General features: G+C 43.9%; 1 protein-coding gene across 3 annotated transcripts in view; it reads right to left on the bottom strand.

The window, feature by feature from the left end:
- Positions 1-3,783: 3,783 nt before the first annotated feature.
- The window catches only part of LOC130515021 (protein shisa-8), a 55,127-nt gene continuing 38,292 nt past the window's right edge, over positions 3,784-20,618 (bottom strand). For all 3 annotated transcript variants that reach the window (XM_057015000.1, XM_057015002.1, XM_057015001.1), the window contains exons 4-5: positions 12,591-12,707; positions 3,784-7,999 (exon numbers count right to left, since the gene is read on the bottom strand). In XM_057015000.1, coding sequence (XP_056870980.1) covers positions 7,506-7,999; positions 12,591-12,707 — 611 coding nt within the window. In that variant the 3' untranslated portion in view covers positions 3,784-7,505. The remainder of the gene's footprint in view (positions 8,000-12,590; positions 12,708-20,618) is intronic.

Raw genomic sequence — 20,618 nt, 5'->3', positions numbered from 1 at the left:
ATTTAACCGGATGTCAGTAAAAGATGGTGCGTAATCTGATACTGCGTTATGATTTCCCTGAGTGATGTTTACTGTCTCTTCGCTCGCAAATTAAACAGGCTTTTAAACCATTCTCATTGCATTAAAATGAACTGTGTGTGTGTGTGTGTGAGTGTGTGTGTTTAGAGCAAGGATTAGTCTTTTGACGGGCTGCAGGAAGCAAGGCGGCGCAAAAGACTTTATGTGCCGAAGGATGACATCACACACTTGGGGCTCTCTGCCAACTCCCTCACGACCCACAGGATACAGCAAAATCCCAGATGATGTCAGAACAAATTAACCGGCAGCAAGCCTCTTTGGGCGAGCCAGATTTCAGGCTGTGTATGACCAAGACGGGGGAAACGAATATTAGAGACCAGGAAGAAGAATGGAAATACTTTCCTTCGATGGATGGGAACGGATGGTAAAACTGGATAGAGGGACAGTCTTAATTTGGGGTCTTCAGAGATGTCTGCACCTTTTAACGGACAAAACTATCTGTTATCTCCAGAAAAATGGACAGCGGCTCGGTGTAAATCCTCCAGGTCCTGACCTGCAGTCAGAGAGACGGAAGGAAACATACAGAATAAATATCAATTTATTGAGCTAGCTGGGCTCATCCTTAGTCTTATCTCTTGGAGATGTTTCTTTTTCTTTGGTGTTCTCCATCTGACTTCAGTAAACCCTGGAGAATGATTTCTGAATGTCTCTGTGTCACTGTGTCAAGCAATGTGTTCGACCAGATTGCAGGATAAAAACCTTCAACAGGGAGGGGAGACTAAGAGAAGGACCTTTGATGGTAACAAGATGCATCCCAGTACCCATTGGGATAGAACCTATACCGAAAACTTGACATGGATGGATGGATGGATGGATGGATGGATGGATAGAAACACGCACAACAACAAATGTATCATTACTTAATCATTGGAGTTCATGACCTAATGCTGACCTTTCTAAAAATGAAGCATTTTAAGGCAAGTTTATAGTTTCCTTGGGCTTCCTGTTCATCTCAAAAAGGCCCTCATTTAAAATAAAACAGATGACGAATGTAAAGGACGGGGTGTATATGACATGTCCTTCTACTGTATGACAGTGGTCAGCGGCCTATTCAACGTGGATACGTCACTTTCATCAGTCACAACATTAATAATTCAGTTCACTATTACTTCATTTAAACAGGTTGCCTCCCATGCTTTCCACCTTCCTCAACAGGAAGGTTCACCCATATGAGCCGGGTCATGTTCCAGATTTCTTCCTGTTAAAAGCGACTTCGCTTGCTGTGGGGACTCTTGTTGTGTGCCGACTCCTGGTTCATGTAAAGACCTTGGGCTCATATCTTTGTTAAAGAACACAGGAGCAGCATGTGTATGTGGTGCCAGGAACAGAGGGGCGACATATTTCCACCAGCTCATGCTTGACAGGATGAATGACTCACAAACTGCAGAGACAAAGATGTTGTAATGTTTATATTTATATTTATATCGCCCTATTCCCTTGTTTCCTGTCTGTTTCTCAGTGGGTGGTGGTGGGTGTTTTTTTAAAACTCTTGTTCAATGAGATCGCTCCTGCTGCCTCCCTTCTTTCCTGCTTTAGATTCACTTTTTTTTCTCAACAAATTGTCTCTTTAACTCTTCGCCGGGTCGGGTTTTTGTTCTGCAGACATACAAAACAGGTACGACTGAACCACAAGACCTAAAAACAATTGTGTATCTCTTTTTTAAAGCAATGAAGCGATTTGTTATTTTTTTAACATGAATTTTTAAACCTTCGACAATATTTTATTGCATAATTGCACTGTATGCTCTCTATAATGTTGTGTTTATATGACATCCAACAATATGATCTAGTCAATCTAATCCAAATATTGGATGGAATGACAGCTGCTGGAACTCTGTGTATCTTCCAGTTACTATAGTTTTTTCTTGTGGAACAATACTGGTGCTGCCTGAGAATCTGTTCCATTCCATCCCTGCCGACTGCCAGAGGCGATGTCTTAAGCACTGAATATTCCCCTTTTGCACATGTGCAGTTCAAGTATGTTTCCCAGTGATGTCCCCTGTGAGCCCTGGATGAGTCCTAGGAGAACGCAGGAGCGCCGTCCACTTGTCTCCACTAGGAGAACAGGTGGAAACTGTTTTCGGACCAGTGTGTGAGTCAGCATGCCAACTTTTCTTGACTTCCTCCAGTACCTTTTAGATCAGGGGTCGGCAACCCAAAATGTTGAAAGAGCCATATTGGACCAAAAAAACAAAAAACAAATCTGTCTGGAGCTGCAAAAACTTAAAAGCCTTATACAAGCCTTATAATGAAGGCAACACACGCTGTAAGTGTCTATATCAGCTATATTAGCCTACTATCAAAATGATAAGTAGGCTACAAATACATAATAAGTATTCATGATTAAATATTTATTTTCACTGCGGCGCATCCTGGAGAGAATGACGCACCATGTGACCACTCTGATGCACTCGATGGTGCAAATGTTGAATCCTCTGTTCCCCTTAGCTAGCTTTCTCTTTTCCCCTTTGGTATCCATGGCCCATGACCATGGATAGAAACGAGCTGAAAGAAACATGTGTCGCAAGCTATGTCGTAAATCTTCATTGAGAGAGATGTTGAAATTAAAAATTTATCGCACACATTTTTACAGCATTGGAAAACTTTAAGAATGTTTCTCATGTTTTTCCTCCTACAGAAATTATATTATAACAAAAAAATGTATTCACACCATCTTTCTCCATTTTCATATTTTTGAAAAAGCTCCAGGGAGCCACTAGGGCGTCGCTAAAGAGTCGCATGCAGCTCGAGAGCCGCGGGTTGCTGAGCCCTGTTCTAGATGCAAGGCGGTCTCATTTGACCTTGAGCGTGTATGTATGTAACATCTTGTTGACGTGTGAGGATCAACAATGGCAGAGTGGTGAGCCAAAGTCTGGTGCCCCTCTTCTTAAAGGGGGCTCAGAGACTGTATCCTCCAAGAGCCATCAGAGCCCCAGAATGGGATCTTCCCCTTTTGAGCCATCAGCAAAAGCGGAGCTGAAGTGGGATACATAAGACTGCGTTCCTTCGGGCCATCTCATGTCAGTGACCCACATATCCTGTCGATCGGTAGTCCATGTTTAAGGTGGAATTTGGTTGGCTCAGGGGTCCCTCTGGGGCCGAACGCAGAAGTTATCCCTATGGTGACGTTACTTAACCAGCTTATTTGCCTGGTACAGTTTGATCCCTACCAGGGTAGAGAGGGAATGAGCCTGAGCTGTTCTGTCCAGTACAGGCCCTGAGGGTCTCCACTGCAGCTACTTCATTCATACAGATCAGCTCTTTCTCAGTCATGGTGGCCCTAATAGGTCCAAACAGTGTTTGTCCCTCTGGATTGTCGACGTCAATACCCATATATATTGGACAAGTAACCATCTTGTGCCCTCCAGTGTGAGGTGCCAATCCACCAGAAATGTTGGTACATTATGGGCTGCCCTGAGAGGAATGCCTCTGGAGGACATTTGTCCCAAGGACTCGTGAACATCACCAGGCGCTTTCTCCTTTGGTTCATCCAGGGATCACGGTGACATTGTTGGTATAAATACTTGAACTGTGCATGTGTGAGGGGGAATATTCACTGCTTAAAGCACCACCTCTGGCAGTCATTCAGAATTCATAGAACCATGGTTAAATTCCTAGCTTATGTCATTTATGAAGTGTTTCTTCTTATTTCCCTAAAACGCCATCGAGTGAATGTTCAGCAAATCACGGCCACTCGTGCAGACCTTTCAGTTAGTCAGGCAAAACTTTATTTATATAGCATTTTTGTATGCATGAAAATTCTGTTCACACCCCTTCATCCCTAAAAATTATTTAAAAAAAAAAAATTCTGGAGAAATTTGTCTTGAGTTACAGAGAGTGACATCAGGTTACCCAGTCTGCTTATCTAGAAAAAGCCCTTTATATAAGCTGAGTTTCAACAAAATTCACAGCAGACGAGTGGTACAGCATACATGTCTACACAAGTAGTATATAGCAATCCAAGGCAGCCTATTGCTGCAAAATACAAATGATCATGAAACAACGCATGATTTTTATTTTATTTTCTTTTGTTAATTTTTCTGCGGATGCAAAATCTTTACAGGAAATCACCGGATCTTCTTCAGTCTTTCAAAGCACTTGAGTACAATGCAATATCTTTTTTTTTTTTTTTTTAACAATAATTACATGAGTGTATGTATATTACTTACAGTGTAACTCAAAAGGAATCACATAATGTCATCCATTGTCCGATGGTAACAGGAGGACAGAAAGGTGGGGCGGGAAGATTCGCAGTCATGAGACTAAAATCTGGAAGCACGTTCCATGAGTCAAATTCACTTTTTTGTTGTCGTTGTCGAAAAGTGTTTTAATCTTTGAACGGACACAATACAAAAACTGACAGAAACCAACAGAAACTAGTGATTCACACATCAAAATCTAAATATTGCTACAGGTTGTAGTACCCAATTATGTCAGGTCGCATTCAGATGACCTGCAGAAAGATACTCACATCGTTTCATTAGAATTATAGTGTTACAAACGACAATCGGATGGCGCCAAGATGAGCAAATGGCACCGCAGTCATGAGAAAACATTGAGAAAATCTCCTGTAAACTGATGATCCAAAACTAACTTTGGATGCTCAAACATCAGGTCAGTATTTGCATTGTCCTGATTCAAGAAGTTTGGTCCCGTTTGACATAACGTGGAAGATATACGCTTAAGTTAATCGTGCCTGTTTTATAAGGTATGTTTCTGCCCTGTATTCAAATATGTACATAGTCCACAGCAGGGGGCAAACTTGTGGCTCTTTTCAGGCAGAGAATTGTAGAAGTCCCTCCAGCTCTGGAAGGAAAAATACTGAATTTGACAAAAGTAACACCAAAATACATTTTACAGCACAACGAGCCAGCAAAGTATGATTTGAAGGTCTTCGAGATCTTCGAGAAGTAGGAAACATTGAGTTTGTTGCCCCCATTCCTCCATGTAAGATGCGCTAGCATCAGTAATTCAGTAAAGGTTGAAGAGTCAGTCTGCAAGTTTACTCTTCTTCTAAATGTATACTTTATTTGACTTTCCTGGGCCACTGTTTGACTCCCAGCGCTGTGAAAAATCAACTAGATTTGCCAGAGGACGGGTGGGTCCCGTTCTTCACGTGACCCAAAACAACAACGCTGGAATCGCGGCTCCCCCGCGCTAGCTGCAGTGACAGAGCGCTTTTGAAAACTGGCAATTTCAGTGCATCAGGGAGATAAGAGCCAGAATTAATGCTTTCAGACACAAATCCACAAGAATAACAGCCGTGACTATATCGGCTGTAGCCGTGTGACCCCGTTTCTTTCTCTCCCTCTTATCTGCTCCCAAGTTCTGTGGAGAGCTGATTCTTTTTGCTCAACTGTCCCTTTGGTTCTAACACCCGCACCCTCATTAGCAGCCTCTCTGGACCTCCAAGGAGAAACCATGACATACAGTGAGATATGGATATGGCGCGGTGGTTATTGCTTTACTGATGCATATTGCTTGTTTACACGCTGTCAGAACTCGTCTGTTCTCGACCTCTAATGCTTGCTGAGTGATAAAGGGCAGACTACTCAGATTTTTTTTTTCTTTGTAGGCCAGGAATATTGCCATGACCCATATAAAAGAATGGATACTTGTTGGGATAAAAGTCGAAAAAGACACAGAAATCATGCAGAACGATCCTGCGGGGACGTGACGCATGCTGAGCAGAGTTGGCGCGAGAAGAAACAGAGGTTTTTGATCCATAAGGACGCCGCAGACTTCCCATTCATGCTTTTGCTTTGACTCCATTCTTGAGTGTTCCTCCATTATGAGCTCAACCCGCCAGCCCTGATAACTGCTCCCCTTTCAGGTTCCAAGCATCCTGGAGAGAAATTACAGCAATACGGCCGAATAGCTACCGTTACCTATCCCCAATAATTAAAGGTTTACAATTTCACTACTCACATCTACATAAAACTGAGATGCCGAATGAAATGATAATGTGCCGGAAATATCTGCTCTAAGTGTCATCATGCTAGAACTTAGTCACATATATCACAAGCTTGGTACCAAAGTGCAGACAGGTATTTGGTATCATTCAGTCATTCTCAAAAACACACAGATGGAGGTCGATGGGGCAGCTGACAATTGCCTGAAAACATGCAAACACAGCATAACCTGCAATTTTGAAAAGCTAACTGTTGACCGTGTTTTACTCAATGAAACGTCTAAAACACTGTTTCAGCGCAAGCAATTACTCATGTCTGGATAACAAAGTGCTTCATTTGATGAAGTAAATTAGAATTCACTGGCAAGTGGAATCAGCCTCCCAGCTTACATTTGCGGCGCAGCAGCAAAACGCATGAATCAAGCAGCTGTTTTTAGCGGTCGACACGCCGGAAAATGCTCTTCCTGCAATGCATCAGCGCTTCGTCTGCCACCATCGGGAAACTCTTCATGATTTCCTCATTAGTGATTTATGAAGAAAAAAAGAAAAACAGACAAGATCTCTACAAGATCAGTTGAATGTTAGCGGTAAAATGTGGTAAAAATAATTCCGACGGACGTTCATACACTGTATAGAACCCACAGAATGTAAATGCCATGATGGAGAAAGGGGAAAGACTAATGTGATGACTTTGCAATGACCTTTCTGAATACACAGACTCTGGCTCTTCTTCTAGGGATCGTGATACATCCTAGCATGTCTTTGGCGGCTAAACGTCCACGGCAACACCAAACAGAGTCCCCTCTTCAGAGGATCAGCGCGTGACTGTTCGGCAGTGGGGAGCGGCTGTAGTCTCTGACACTGCTGGGAACTTTCCAAGTGCGTACTGTCCGTGTTTGTGTTCGTCAGATCGCTTTCATCTAATTTGCCCTCAGAATGAGATGAGTAAGAAAGCCCCATCACGTCTGTCCTCCTCTCTGCCAACACAGATGACAACACAATGGGAAGCCGTTGTCTCCAGAGAAACTCTTCCAGCCATTCTGGCCTCCATGTCGGTCTCAAAAAGAAAGCTGGATGGAATGCTCGCGGACTACTTAGGGTGTCCCCGTGTGGTGTTTTCTAGCCGTTCCACGGAGCTACTGCGAGTATCCCTGCCATCCGTTGGGGTTGATGAGAGGAAGAAGAGAGAGCTGCGGCGACACGCTGAGAGCCAGCTCAATTATTTAGAAGAGCCTCACGGAGTTCAAAGACTCCTGGCCCACGGCTGCCGATCCGCCGTCTTCGTGTGTGTCTTTTTTTCTTTCCTTTCTTTGATCCACTGGATGTTAAAGGACACAAATATCACATTATTATTACTGTTGTCGACAATAACAAGGAAAACGCAGTTAAAAATTATTATACACGATATTGACTTGCTCCACAAACCACACTGGCTGTGGATACAAAAGATATCTCAGCGCTTCTCTGGTAGAACTCCACTCATCTTCCACCTTTATTAGATCAGGGCCCCCCATGTTCAGACGGTGACCTCTGTCTTGCTGTTGGTGGGCAGTCCCTTGTGTTTGGGGTGCATGTGTGGCGAGTGACCGTAGCCCAGCGGCTGTGAGAAGAGCTCGGGCAGCGTCTCAATGCTGAACTGCCTCTTGTTGGAGTAGGCCTGGCGTCGGCTGTTCTGCTGATGCAGCGTCTGGTGATGCTGCGGCTGGATGGGGTGGTGCTGCCCCTGCAGGCCCATGTGGGAAGCCACCGGGTGCTGGATGTGGCTCTTGCTGGGGTCCCATGCCTTGAAGGCCGAGCTGGAGGTGAGCGGGTGGGTGTTGGTCTTGGAGATCTTGGGCTTGGGGATCTGCGAGGTGTTGATGGTGATGGCCAGCGGTGCGTGAATGTCAGGAGGCGGGAGGAAGGGCTTGTCCTTGGGGTGGAAGTTGACAGGCTGGAAATTGGGCGGAGACTGGCGGTGGGTGTAATCTACCATAGGGTAGCTCTTGTAGTAATCTCTTGTAGAGGCATCTGGAGAGACATCGGGAAACAAATGGACATGTGGTTAATGCGAAAAGGACAGTAAGGCCAACCAGCACTGTACCATCCACAAATAATTTACAGTTAAATACAATATGAGCACGTTTCGAGCAACATGTGTGATTTGTAGTGAGTAAAAATAGAAATGGTTGCGGCTTGTCGAGTCGGATTAGTGAAAGCTCGGCGAGGGGAAGCCTGCTCTGCTGTTTGGTCATCAACACCACACACACACACACACACACACACACACACACACACACACACACACACACACACACACACACACACACACTGCCCTGAAGACACCAACAACCTTGTTAGCTTAGCCTCATATTATTGGTCCTCATGCTTCCCAGAGGTAAAGAAGAGATGGAGATAAAATGTATTTTGTCAGTTCTTTTTCTTCAGTGAGTAATGAAGTAAATTCACCAACAAAAACAAAAAAAGCCAAATTATTTTGAAACGCCTTAACAGGGCAACACTTATGTTGTTAACCCTGGTCACATGTGTCCATGTCCTGATAGCATTTATCAGTTTGTCCTCATGATGTGGCCAGAGACAACAGCTGGTAATATTCATATATTGTGTGTGTTTGAATCCTGTGCATTTAAACTTATTTTGTTATCACACTCCAAACAGGAACCTCATAATAATCTTATTTCTGTAGTCTGGTTTGAAGATTAGAAACAGTTCAACTAAACTTGCTGAGTTAAACACCAGTGAGCGTCGGTGGGTGTCGGCACAAACACAAACTCTGACCTCAGTCACTATCTTATATGTTATATGTACCTGCATTATTGCAGATTCTGCAGAGAAACACATCATATTGAAACACGCCTGCTCAAAGTAAATAAGTGAAGCTTTTAAACACTATCAAAGGCAGAGTGGGTATTGTGTCACAGTGTACATGTATGCTTGATTTTTCATTTTTATTTCATATAAAGCATCTGTTACTGTCAGAAATGTCCTTAGGTGTTTCACATAATCCCAGGGCCTGACCTACAACAAGCAACAGTGGCAAGGAAAGAGTTTCTTTTAACAGGAAGAAACCTTGTGAAGGACCAGGTTCACACAGGGGGACCGTCCTGCTGATGGTAAAAGATATTGTGCATGAGGTTTGATTCTGTCTTCATTCCTGTTGCAACAGCTGAACATCCAGCAGCACTTCTCCAAACCTCTGGACAGTGAGGCAAAAATGTGGGCTGCAGAGGACCCAAAAAAAAAAGAACGAAACCCACTTCCCGTGCACGCTGTCAGCGGGAGCACCTGTCAGCGAGGTCCTCTGTGGTTGTGTCGTGCACCTTCCTCTCCATTACACACTCTCCATCTGCTCATTCACTCCCTCGCTTGTTCCCTATTCTTTCCATCTGGATTTCATTTGGTTCAAACACTTGAACATCATCAGCATCTGCTGTGTGTCGGGCAGCGGCCCAGAGTGAGGCCGTGGGCCTGGACTGAATCACTGCTCCACAGCTGCCTGAGCTCAACTGGCTCCGTGCATTTTCCAGCTAATCCAGTCCAAATCTATGCAACTGTGTTGCTACAGTTATTCTGAGAACCTGAACTTTGGACTACTTAAGTTAAATAATACATATTTTCATTATCTGCTCCCATAACGCAGGTGAACTCAAGCCAGTATTCAAGTCTCGGTTTGGAAAAACACAAGAAATGATACATTTGCAGCTTAATACAGCACCACATTTTACCATTCCTTTGGTATTGGAATTAATAAAGCCAGGTACAAGGACTTGACTGGAAGACAGTTAAATAAAGAAGAAAGGAAGGCTTCTCCACCGGAGGTCCACCTCCCATAACCCACCTCTGAAGCTGTAGGACTGTTAATGATAATGTAATATCCCAGGAAAGCGACTCATTGCTGGGTGGTCCTCTCTAATATGATTTTATCTCAAACACAACCTGAGTTAATACTAGAAATTCCTTTCTAAAGTCTTGGAATATCAGGCCTCAACAGGATTTTTTCCCCCAGTTTGGTATTAACGAAGCGCACATTCAGAATTAGGAGCTGATCTGCACTGAATCGAAGTGCAGATGAACATTTTCCATGTTCTGCTCTTAACACTGAAAATAAGAAAGGTGGAACATGTGTCTTACAGTCGCTTCCTTATACGCTCTACAACATGTTGGTGTGTGAATTAAATACAATTTCGCAGCACCGGGTGGCCTAAAGTCCAGCTACAGTGTTCTGCCTGGCAAATAGCGAAGCTCGTCCTCTCCGTGGTGCCGCCAAACCATCTTTCAACCTGTAATTCAAGTGACGCAAAGTCAGTCGAACGAGAAGAAGTCCAGCGTTACAGTCAGAAGGCAGAAACTGCAGCCAGCAAAAGTTCGGCTAATATTCAAGGTGAGTCAAACTCGTTTCTGCCAGAGACAGCAGGGACGTCCTCCTCTGCCCCCACCTTCATGCTGGGCACAGCACCTATAATATGGCACCAGGCCCCACACACACACACACACACGCACGCACGCACGCACGCACGCACGCACGCACACACACACACACACACACACACACACACACAGATGCAGCAGAGTCCACCATACCAGGTGAGTAACTGGACCTTCATCATCCCGACAGTAATTATGACTAATTTGTTGTGTGTGAAAGTCCTGCAGACCCTCCTCAGTTCTCTCCTTCTTATCTGAATGAACAGCCAGACTTCTCATCTAATTCACTCTTAAGGTAGCTTTTTAATGGAACTCCAATAACTCCTGAAAAAAAAGAAGTCCCCTCCATCTTTTCCATCTCGTCTCCTCCCCTTCTCACTTTCTAAACTCGGACATCTTCGTCCACCCGTTCCTTGCTGAAGGTCCACATGCCCTCCTTTCATTAGGAGGAATATCTCAGCCTTGCTCGTGCCAGAGTCCCGCTGCTGTGCCTGGCACAGGTCGTCCCTCTTGACCTCTGCACCCTCATACCAGCTTCCTATTTCCAAGCTTCTTTTTTGCCTCCATGTTCCTTCTTTACGTGCTCATTTGGATCTTTCTGCAAGTCTGTCCCAGCACGTTTCTACAGATGAAAAAGCTGCCAAACAGTCGGTCCTTCGCTCCCCACGTCTGCTCGCCACCACTTTGTCCACACAGCCGGCGCCTTTGCGCCCACGTGGCTCGTTTATTGCTCATTCACAGAACTGACAAGCATGTGTGAAAAGATAATTGAAACGTTTGTACATTTAGTGTTCTCTCTTTGGACGCACGCGAAGAAGAAATTAATTTGGAAGTCGTTTTTAAAATCCAACAAAGCCTGTTAATTTATTTCTCCTGATGATTTTTGGTGACAGACGAAGAATTTCTCCATTTAAATTAAATTTCCCTTTCCTGACCAATGTGTCCATTCAGGGTGACGGGGACATGCTTTGATGAAATATGACATGATGGATGTTCAGGAGCAGAATGAATATTTCTCCTCTTGTTAACTTTGTTTTTATTCTTTATCATTGCACCTATTGTCCCAACCGCCTGATCTCATCATTCACTTTTGTGAGTCTTTATGAGTTTTATGTTTCATTTTAGATTTTAATTCTTTCATATGTTCCCAGCTTTACTGTTTGTTCCTGTACATGCTACATGACAAGGACAAGAACATGAATTTAACCTATTTAACCCATTTTTTTAAATGAGGACATTGAGTCCAATGATCTGTTTGAGGGTTGAGGGTCATTTGGTTTCAAGGTTACGGTCAGGTTGGGTGAATCTAAGGGGCTGCTTACTTACCTTCCAACTGTGTGCAGATTTTTTAATCACAGCGCAATTGCAGCATTAAACTTGCACTGATTATTTAATCTAAGGTGAAATACTTGCATTGAATTTATTAGAACCATCAGAATTTTAGAAAGAAATAAGCCATTATGTGGGCCAGGATCACAGTTTTATTGTCCGTGTGCATCAGACAACACCGATGAGTTGATCTCCACTATGTGTCTGACACTGGCCAGACATGCTTCCCCGTGTCAATGAATAGTGCACGTTCACGTGTCCAACTGTCGCTCTTCATCATCATCACCATCACAATGTCCTTGACTGTCTGGAATCATGTGATTCCCGACACCCCCACACCCCTTTTCAGTGTGTTTCACACACCTTACAATCATGCTGATATAAAAGATTGTGTCAGATGGACAAACCTCCACCAGTTTATTGCTTTTTTTATTGTTATTGATTTTTGAAAAATGTGGTGCAATTTATCTCCCTAGACCAGTCCATCCATCCATCCATCCATCCATCCATCCATCCATCCATCCATCCATCCATCCATCCATCCATCCATCCATCCATCCATCCATCCATCCCAGGAGAAAACACTTCAATTCTCCAAGATTCTTGAACCACCCTGGTGGTTGAGTCTACAGAGAAGATCCACCCAGGCCAGGGGAGAACCTGCAAATGCTACATAGAAAAACCTGACCTGGACCTGAACCCAGGACATTCTGGGTGGTGACCAGGGCACCCAGTTTACTATATTTCATCCCTCCCATACGTCAATAATGCATAGCGGCCTCAGTGATTCTCTCTCTCTGTCCTTCTGTGTGTGGTGTGTGTGTGTGTGTGTGTGGTGTGTACTCACCGGTGGCCTTGAGGGAGGTGTACTTGTTGAAGCCAATTCCCAGGTTGTTATGTGGGTGAGACAAGGCCATGGCTGGACCAAGGGGGGGCAAGGCTGCGTTGTTCAGATGGTTATGATCTGTATGCAAAAAACACGGCGAAAAAACAAGACATTCATATTTAACTTTCACGCAACACCTCAAATATTTGATTTCTTTTGCAGTTTTTTCTGTAGATATTGTCCTCCCAGCTTATTTGCTTGTGGATTGGCACAGAATTGAGCAAATGAGTGAAATTTTACACACATACTAACGGGGATATTTTAGTCTTTCCACGGTAAAAATCTATCTGAAGAAAAAAAAAACTTTGAAGAAACTGCTTATTCAAAAAACCTCCAAAAACCCGGAGACAGAAGGTGAAGCCAGCTGTCTTTTAAAATGCTCTTAACACAATCAAGCTAACACCCGCATCCACAAGCCCCACGGTGACTTAGTGAGTGAAACAAAGGGGGAAAAAGAAGCGATAAAAAGGAAGGCAGACGAAACGTTAGTGATGTGACACCAGTTCTGACTGACTGAAGCAGATCTTCGCTTCCCCGTGTAATTGGTATGTAGTGATGACACACTGGGCGCGGCGCGTGCGGTGAGCTTGTGTAGCTCTGCGTGTGTGTGTCTGCCTGTGTTTAAAACCGGGGGTGGTCTTTTCTGAAGTGCTGGCATCATCTGTTCTCTTCATTCATTCACCTAAACTGTATAACCAAAACCTCTGCGGATGTTCCATAAAAAGGTCTTCACGCTTCAAATAATATTTAAGAAACCATAAAATGTACCTGCTTCATTTAGTTTTATTACTACACTATTGCAAGAAGAGACTAGTTTATCCAAGCTTATTTTCTCTATAAAAGTTATACTGCTTGCTCAAGTGTGCCCCCTGCAGGCGGGCGTGAAGACGCCTCAAAAATTGGGCATCATTTTTAAGAATTATAAAGGAAACAAATCCAATAGAAGAAAATATGTGATGTAAATTGGTTTTCCAGTATTTATGGAGGTCAGCCTCTTTAAAATGAGAAACAAAGAAATTGGCACCAAGCACAGCGTTGATTAAAAATGTTCTGTTCTAGGGCTCCACCAACCCTAAAGGTAAATACAGGACAGTTTAGCTGCAACATCCCATTATGCTCAGGCTTCAAACAAAACCAAGTTGCTGACGTTGACTGATGTCTTTCTGACGTAAAGCAGAAAATTCTTAGTTCTGCCTGCTGAGCTCCTACTAAGATGTGAGTTAAAGTCCACAAAATGTAACAGGCAGAACTAACTGAAGCCCTGTGAGACAGCCTGCACAATGTTGTTGAATCAGTTATTTATAGATTATTGACCCTTGATACATAATCATGAAACAGTATCACCACCGTCAGCGTGGTTCCGCTCTCACTGAGGTCATGGAATGTTCTTGGTTGTGTCATTACAAATGAATGTAGCTTAGTAGAACTTATGCATCCTAGAATGTTCCTGTTCTGTTTTTAAAAACACGTGTACGGAACATCATTTCTATCATGTTCAGGTGTTAAAGTGTCGGTCCTGCAGACAGTTTTTATTCCTAATTCAGGCTTTCTGCCTCACTTTGCGACCAATCTTACAATTGGATTGGAATAGTAAAATAGACAGAGCGGTCTGAAAAGGAATTTATTCTTACCTCAGTTCATGAATACATTCTCTCTGAGCGTCCTACATTTTTATTCTCTCTCTCTTGCTCTCTATTTGTATGTGTGTGTGTGTGTGTGTTGTGTGTGTGTGTGTGTGTGTGTGTGTGTGTGTGTGTGTGTGTGTGTGTGTGTGTGTGTCTTCTTTGATGTGCTACAGTACCGGAGCCTCAGAGGAGAAGGCGCTCATAAAAATTTAAAATTTATGTTTATCAAATACAAGTGAAGAAGGAATTATGAACTTATGATACATAACTGCTGTTCACATGAGATGAGTGAGATGGAAACTGTACATCATATGTGCATAATATTTAAGCTTCTGGGGAAATCGCTGCAGATTGACATGTGTGAACTTCCTGAAACTTTATTGTGCCTGTTTCTGCATTTGGTTTTGCCAGTTTTACTGTAATAATCCCGTGTGTGTGTATGTGTGTGCGTGTGTGTGTGCGTGTGTGTGCATGTGTGTGTGTGTGTGTGTGTGGTGGCCTATTTCAGCGGGGCACAACATCAAAGAGGTGGAGTACAGCAAGAGCATCAGAAAATCTCACTCCGACTTGACTCCTGTTAAATGTGTGAACCTACCCGGACACATATTCATGTAATTCTATCTTTATGGGGACTTTCATAGATATAATACATTACCGGCGCCCTAACCTACCCATCCCAGCAACCCCCATAACCTAAACCCAGCTCACACATCAACTATATAACCATGTATTAACCAAAGTTGAATCAGAATAGTTATGGGGGTGTGAGAAGGTGGGAGGAGTGTGGGTAGCAGCGAGATCAAGAGAAGCCCAACAGCCTTAGCATGGCTCATGCTACGTCCTCATCTCATTCATCTGAGGGGGACAGAGAAGCACAAGACTTGTGTGATCGAAGATACGCGTTGCTAAACTCATGAACCAGATGTTTAGGGAACTTGCCAAAGAGCCTATTAAATTATTAGAGCAGAAGCTACAAAGTCATAAGTGCTCACTGCATGCAACCAGGATTATGTCATTAAATTTAAAACTGCCCCACCCCACCCCAAAATCTAAAAGGTTCCATGAAATAAATTATAGAAAAGTCCAAGAATTTCAGAAATAAAATTGGTCTGGACTCGCAAAAACCGTCCTCCCAGACCTCCCAGACATACAGAAAACAACAACATTTAGTTACTTGGATAAAGTTACTCTCATAATAACAGTTAAATATTAGTTTTTTTGTTTTATGCAGATGTAAAGACAGCTAACTACATCTGTTCATTGAACTCATAACCTTTGCACGTTAACGTGCTCCATGGGTGGCGTGTGAGTGGCATATGGCCTCCTTCATTAATGTCTGACACACACTCCAACATTTGTTTGTGGCGGCGCTCTAATGCTGCAGTTCCCCTCAAATCACGCAAACACGTCCACAAAACATGAACAGATGCTGCTTGCGTGTTGAGACGTTTCCTAGCATGAGCTCCACACTGTTCCCCTCCACTTCTCCGTCCTCCTCCCTGTCACACACACCTGTGTTGAAGAGACCGTCTGTCGTTGTGCAGTGTGAGAAACAGCTTCTTTTTATTCCCTCTATTTTTAGCTTCCTGGTGAGCAAACATGAGGTGAAACACAAAAGCATTTTTCTCTGTTCAAATCAATCAATTTTTGATCCAAAGCTGTTCGGGATAAACCGTAATCCACAACCCAGCTGTGAGGTGAAGGTGCTGTGTCTCAAATTTCCACATATTGATCGTGTGGGAATTGGATGGAACCAACCACCTTCTGATCACTGGAACTAGTGCTAGTCTCAGAAACAAGTTGTAAAAGGGGCAGAGCGGACATGAGTGGATCTAGAGTGGATCTAAACTCTTGAACCATATAGAGCCAGATGTTAGGAGCTGTACTGCCATGACACTGAAGAGTGTCACCATTGCTTGAACACATGCGATGTCCCTTTCACCTGTGTGTGCAACTGCACGCCATCGCCACGTCCATCCGTCCATTTTTATTTTACCGGGCTGTTGGGTTTGTCTTGGTTGAAGGAGGAGGTGTGGTTTGGTTACAGTTCACGGGCACCTCATTGCCACCTCCTCCCCCCTGGTTCCTGCTCACACAAGTCTTTTTTTTAAGGTTAAATGGGGGCTTATCCCAGGAAAACGCCATTATTTTACCTCCTTATTTTACAGTGGCTGCACTGAACTTTGGCCACCTCTCAGCTAAGCAGTTTTACTCAACTCAATGCTACTCTCTCTCTCTCTCTCTCTCTCTCTCTCTCTCTCTCTCTCTCTCTCTCAGTCTTTATAGGAAATGAACATAAAGCACCTGAGTGGAAATGAATGTGGATCCTACAGCATCTTACCTTCCTCACTATCTCAGATAGCTGAGGAAGATTTGCTGTAATTTCATGGAAGAAAGGGGGATTTCATTAGCGTGACACGCCTCTCCACACCAGCCAGCCACATCTCCATCCGTCTCCTTTAGACCTTGAAGGGATTTCATAATGTCAGATGCGGGTGTTGTAGTTCTTGGCCTCGATATCAGCCAAACAAAGGATGTTGTGGACGGCTGTTGTCAGAAAGGAAAACAAATGCCCTTGCCTCGACTTTTGGCTCAGTGTTAGCACTTAAGCTCCGGCCTCGGGGGAAATAGCTTATGAAGGAAATTAGCAAAGTGAAAGAGGCCAACCCTCAGTGTGTGTCCCTCATCTTAAGAGAAACCGTTACAAACAAAACCCATAATAGGTGAATTAATCATACATTCACTTAGTTGATTAAAATTAATTAAAGTTTAAATTAAATAGGATAATTCTGGATACAAAAAAGATGCAATTTATATGCACAATCATTTTATTTATATTCTCATAGATGATTTAAAAAAATAATTCTTGAAGATGAAGATTGAATCAACTAATTTTACACTAGTTGGTGCAAACTTCAGCGCTTTGGTTTAATGCCACAGATATTATAGCATATATGGCATATATGCTATAATGTTCCAGCACCATGGACAGAACCATTCAACACTGGGGTCAGGTGTGGTCCAGCACCATGGACAGAACCATTTACCGTTGGGGTCAGGTGTGGTCCGGCACCATGGACAGAACCATTCAACACTGGGGTCAGGTGTGGTCCGGCACCATGGACAGAACCATTCAACACTGGGGTCAGGTGTGGTCCGGCACCATGGACAGAACCATTCAACACTGGGGTCAGGTGTGGTCCAGCACCATGGACAGAACCATTCAACACTGGGGTCAGGTGTGGTCCGGCACCATGGACAGAACCATTCAACACTGGGGTCAGGTGTGGTCCAGCACCATGGACAGAACCATTCAACACTGGGGTCAGGTGTGGTCCAGCACCATGGACAGAACCATTTACCATTGGGGTCAGGTGTGGTCCGGCACCACGGACAGAACCACAATGTCTGATTATATCACACAATTTAACAGGGGAGAGAAACAGCTGATTATTTTCACTTGATTTCCTGTCCCTTCATGTGTGATAGCATGTTCATTGTTCATCTCAGTTCATCTCCTCCCTGTGTTCTTTGTTTACACACACTTACACACTAGGCTTTGAGGTCAATAGTCACCGGTGTGTGTGTGTGTGCGTGTGCGCGTGTATGTTTGTGTGTGCGCTTTTGCTGAGTGTTACGTAATATACAAGCAAAAGGTGAGTGAGTAAATCAAAATTGAAGCATGAGACAGTGTGGATGTCTGTTACTGGCCCAACACAACGTCAACATTTACTGGTTTGCTGGTTTGTTTCAGGCTGTATGTGCGTGCTTGATACTGTGCACGTGCACGTGTGTATGTAAATCAGGGTCAAAGCAAGAGATAGTGTGCGTGAGAGGGCCAGAGCATGTGTGTGTATGTGTGTGCTTATTTGTGTGTGCGTGAGAGAGAGGAAGAGAGAGCGAGTGAGAGACTTATGTAACCCCCCCCCCCCCCAGCTGCAGAAATTTTGGAGGGGGTAAAGAAAGCCTTGTTATGCAACAGGACTCAATTTGGACCTTTATATATATAAACTTATGTGGTAGCGTGGAAAATAATGATCTGTATTAGGATCCGATGAGTGACAGGGGTCAAATGAAGGTCCCCCCCCCCCCCAACAAACAGCATCCTTTGTGTTCTTATGCTTTAGTTCTAAACTCTTGATGTCGCTTATTTAACTCGGCTCATTTACAAACGCAGCATTTTAGTCCAAGATCAGCTTTTATTTCAGTTCTCCTCAGTCGGGTTTATTTTCCCCCACGGGAGTACATTTCAGAGGAACTCAACAATACCGAAGCACTAAAAGGAACCCTGAAACCCCCACAGATGAGCACTGAGCAAAAAGAAATTAAAAAAGGAGGGTAAACTAAAGTTATGCAGTAGATGAGATCATCTTAAAAGGATGTCATTAACTAATTCAGTCTCTCTAGTGTGTTGTTGTGCTTTGAAGCAGGTTCGGTCTTAATGGTTTTCTGTCAGGCAGGCTTTGGGCAGCTTTTCTGCACTAAAACCAAATATCTCTGCATCAGAAAAGCCTTCGGTCACAACCAGTGTCTGCTGGAGTGAACAAAACTGAGCTGGAGTCAGCACGAGTTCATCCTGCTTCGGAAATAAATTGACCTCACCTGAAACTTGACCTCACGCGGACGCGGCGGCTTTAGCAACGAGCATCTGCGCAGCGAGGTTAATAATAGAGGAGCCTGGACATAGCATGAATGTAAACACCCAGGATTCTCTTTCACACAGTGTCACGCTCCTACGTGAGGAACTACTGAATGAATAATGAGCAGCGGTGGAAGTACGCACTTTCACGCTAGCAACAGTCATTGTTTACACTGATCCCTCCTGTAACACCAAATCTGCTGAATTATTGAGTTCTTCTGAATGCCAAGTGGGCCCTTCCGTCAGCACGGCCGAGCAGGCTCTAGAGCTTCGCTTCACACCGACAAATGTCTGGAACTCATCTCAAAGTCCTGCTATAAAAAGCTGAGATATGCTGAGATACACGTGCAGTTTCCTTATAGAGACCCTGCTGAATCCATTATGCATTAAAGCCAGCGTTGATGTATCAAACATCACAACTTCCGTCATAGACGGTGGGTTTTCTGGCTGCTCCTGAGGCCGTAATTGTGTCCTCCACTTGTGAACTCTGATGAACCCACTGTTACTCCATGTAAAACTGAGCATTCCTTCCCCTGAGAAACGCTGCAAAATAAATCAGATCCTCCCCAAAGCAGCTTCCTTTTTTTCTTTTTTGGACAGCTTAATTCTAAATCAGTGCTGTCTCAGCGATCAATAAACCTGCCAAATCGCAGGTCTCATAGCTCCAGAACCAAAACACACTCCTACGCAGATATCAAACAAACTGGGCCAAGGGCTTGTCTCTGAACCCCGTCTGCGCGCTCTGCCGGGTTGTTGTTCGGGGAGCTTTAACTGTGTGATCTCCCTGGCGACTGTTGGCACGTCAGCGGCTGCTTCCTGTTTCGCTCTCCTTCATCGCGGCATACATCCGACCCCGGGCATGACGGCTTAATGGCATGGAAAAAAAGAAGTTAAAAGAGGCGCAACCGTTGGTCCGATTGATCAGCACCAGAGTGGAAATATTCTAGATGAAAAGGAAATCAAATGAGATTAAGCTATTCCAATTTTTCAAGATCAGGCATCAAAGCTAGCGGCCAGTTTAGTACTGTGAGCGTAGGTGCATACTTTAGGAATGGAACTGAGCACGTAAAATGCATAGATGATCAAAACAAGGGATGTTAAATTTAGGATTATGGTTTATTTGCTTCTGCCTTTTTAAACCAAGACGGTGATTTGGGCTGTTTTCAGCTGTCAGACTGGGGGTCTCAGGGGGCACCAGATCAGTCCCACGCAGAGCACGCAAACGTACGCACTCACCACTCATTTTCTGTCACGCCCGGCCAAACTGGTTGCGGTCACATTACCAGTTAATGGCTAATCCTGTCGTGTTTCGCGTCTATGTTTAGCATCAGCCTAAAGGGATCTGTAGCGCTGATCCTTGATACACTTCCAGTGTGGCCAGGGTCTCACAAAAGACATTTAAAAGAATTTTTGGCCAATCAATAAGACATCAGGGAGCCGCATGCTAATGCTGTACCCATACAAAAGGTGAGAAAGGCTTGATGGATGCATCATTTCTATACAGTTTTGCATCTTACGCCCCTTTTTCTTGTTAGAACACTGAAAACTACATTTCCTCAGGTGGGGGTATTAATGCAAAAGAGAGGCTCATGTAAACATTAAAATCTCGACAGGGCATCAAGCAACAAAATAAATAATGATAATTTTAATAATGCTGTAATTTGCATTTGACTTCTGTTCCTGTTGAATATGGGCAACAATGGTGTTACCTCTGAAACTCCACCG

This window comes from Takifugu flavidus, chromosome 18 (genome assembly GCF_003711565.1).
Source record: "Takifugu flavidus isolate HTHZ2018 chromosome 18, ASM371156v2, whole genome shotgun sequence".
Classification (NCBI taxonomy): domain Eukaryota; kingdom Metazoa; phylum Chordata; class Actinopteri; order Tetraodontiformes; family Tetraodontidae; genus Takifugu; species Takifugu flavidus.
This window is presented reverse-complemented; position numbering and strand designations above follow the sequence as displayed.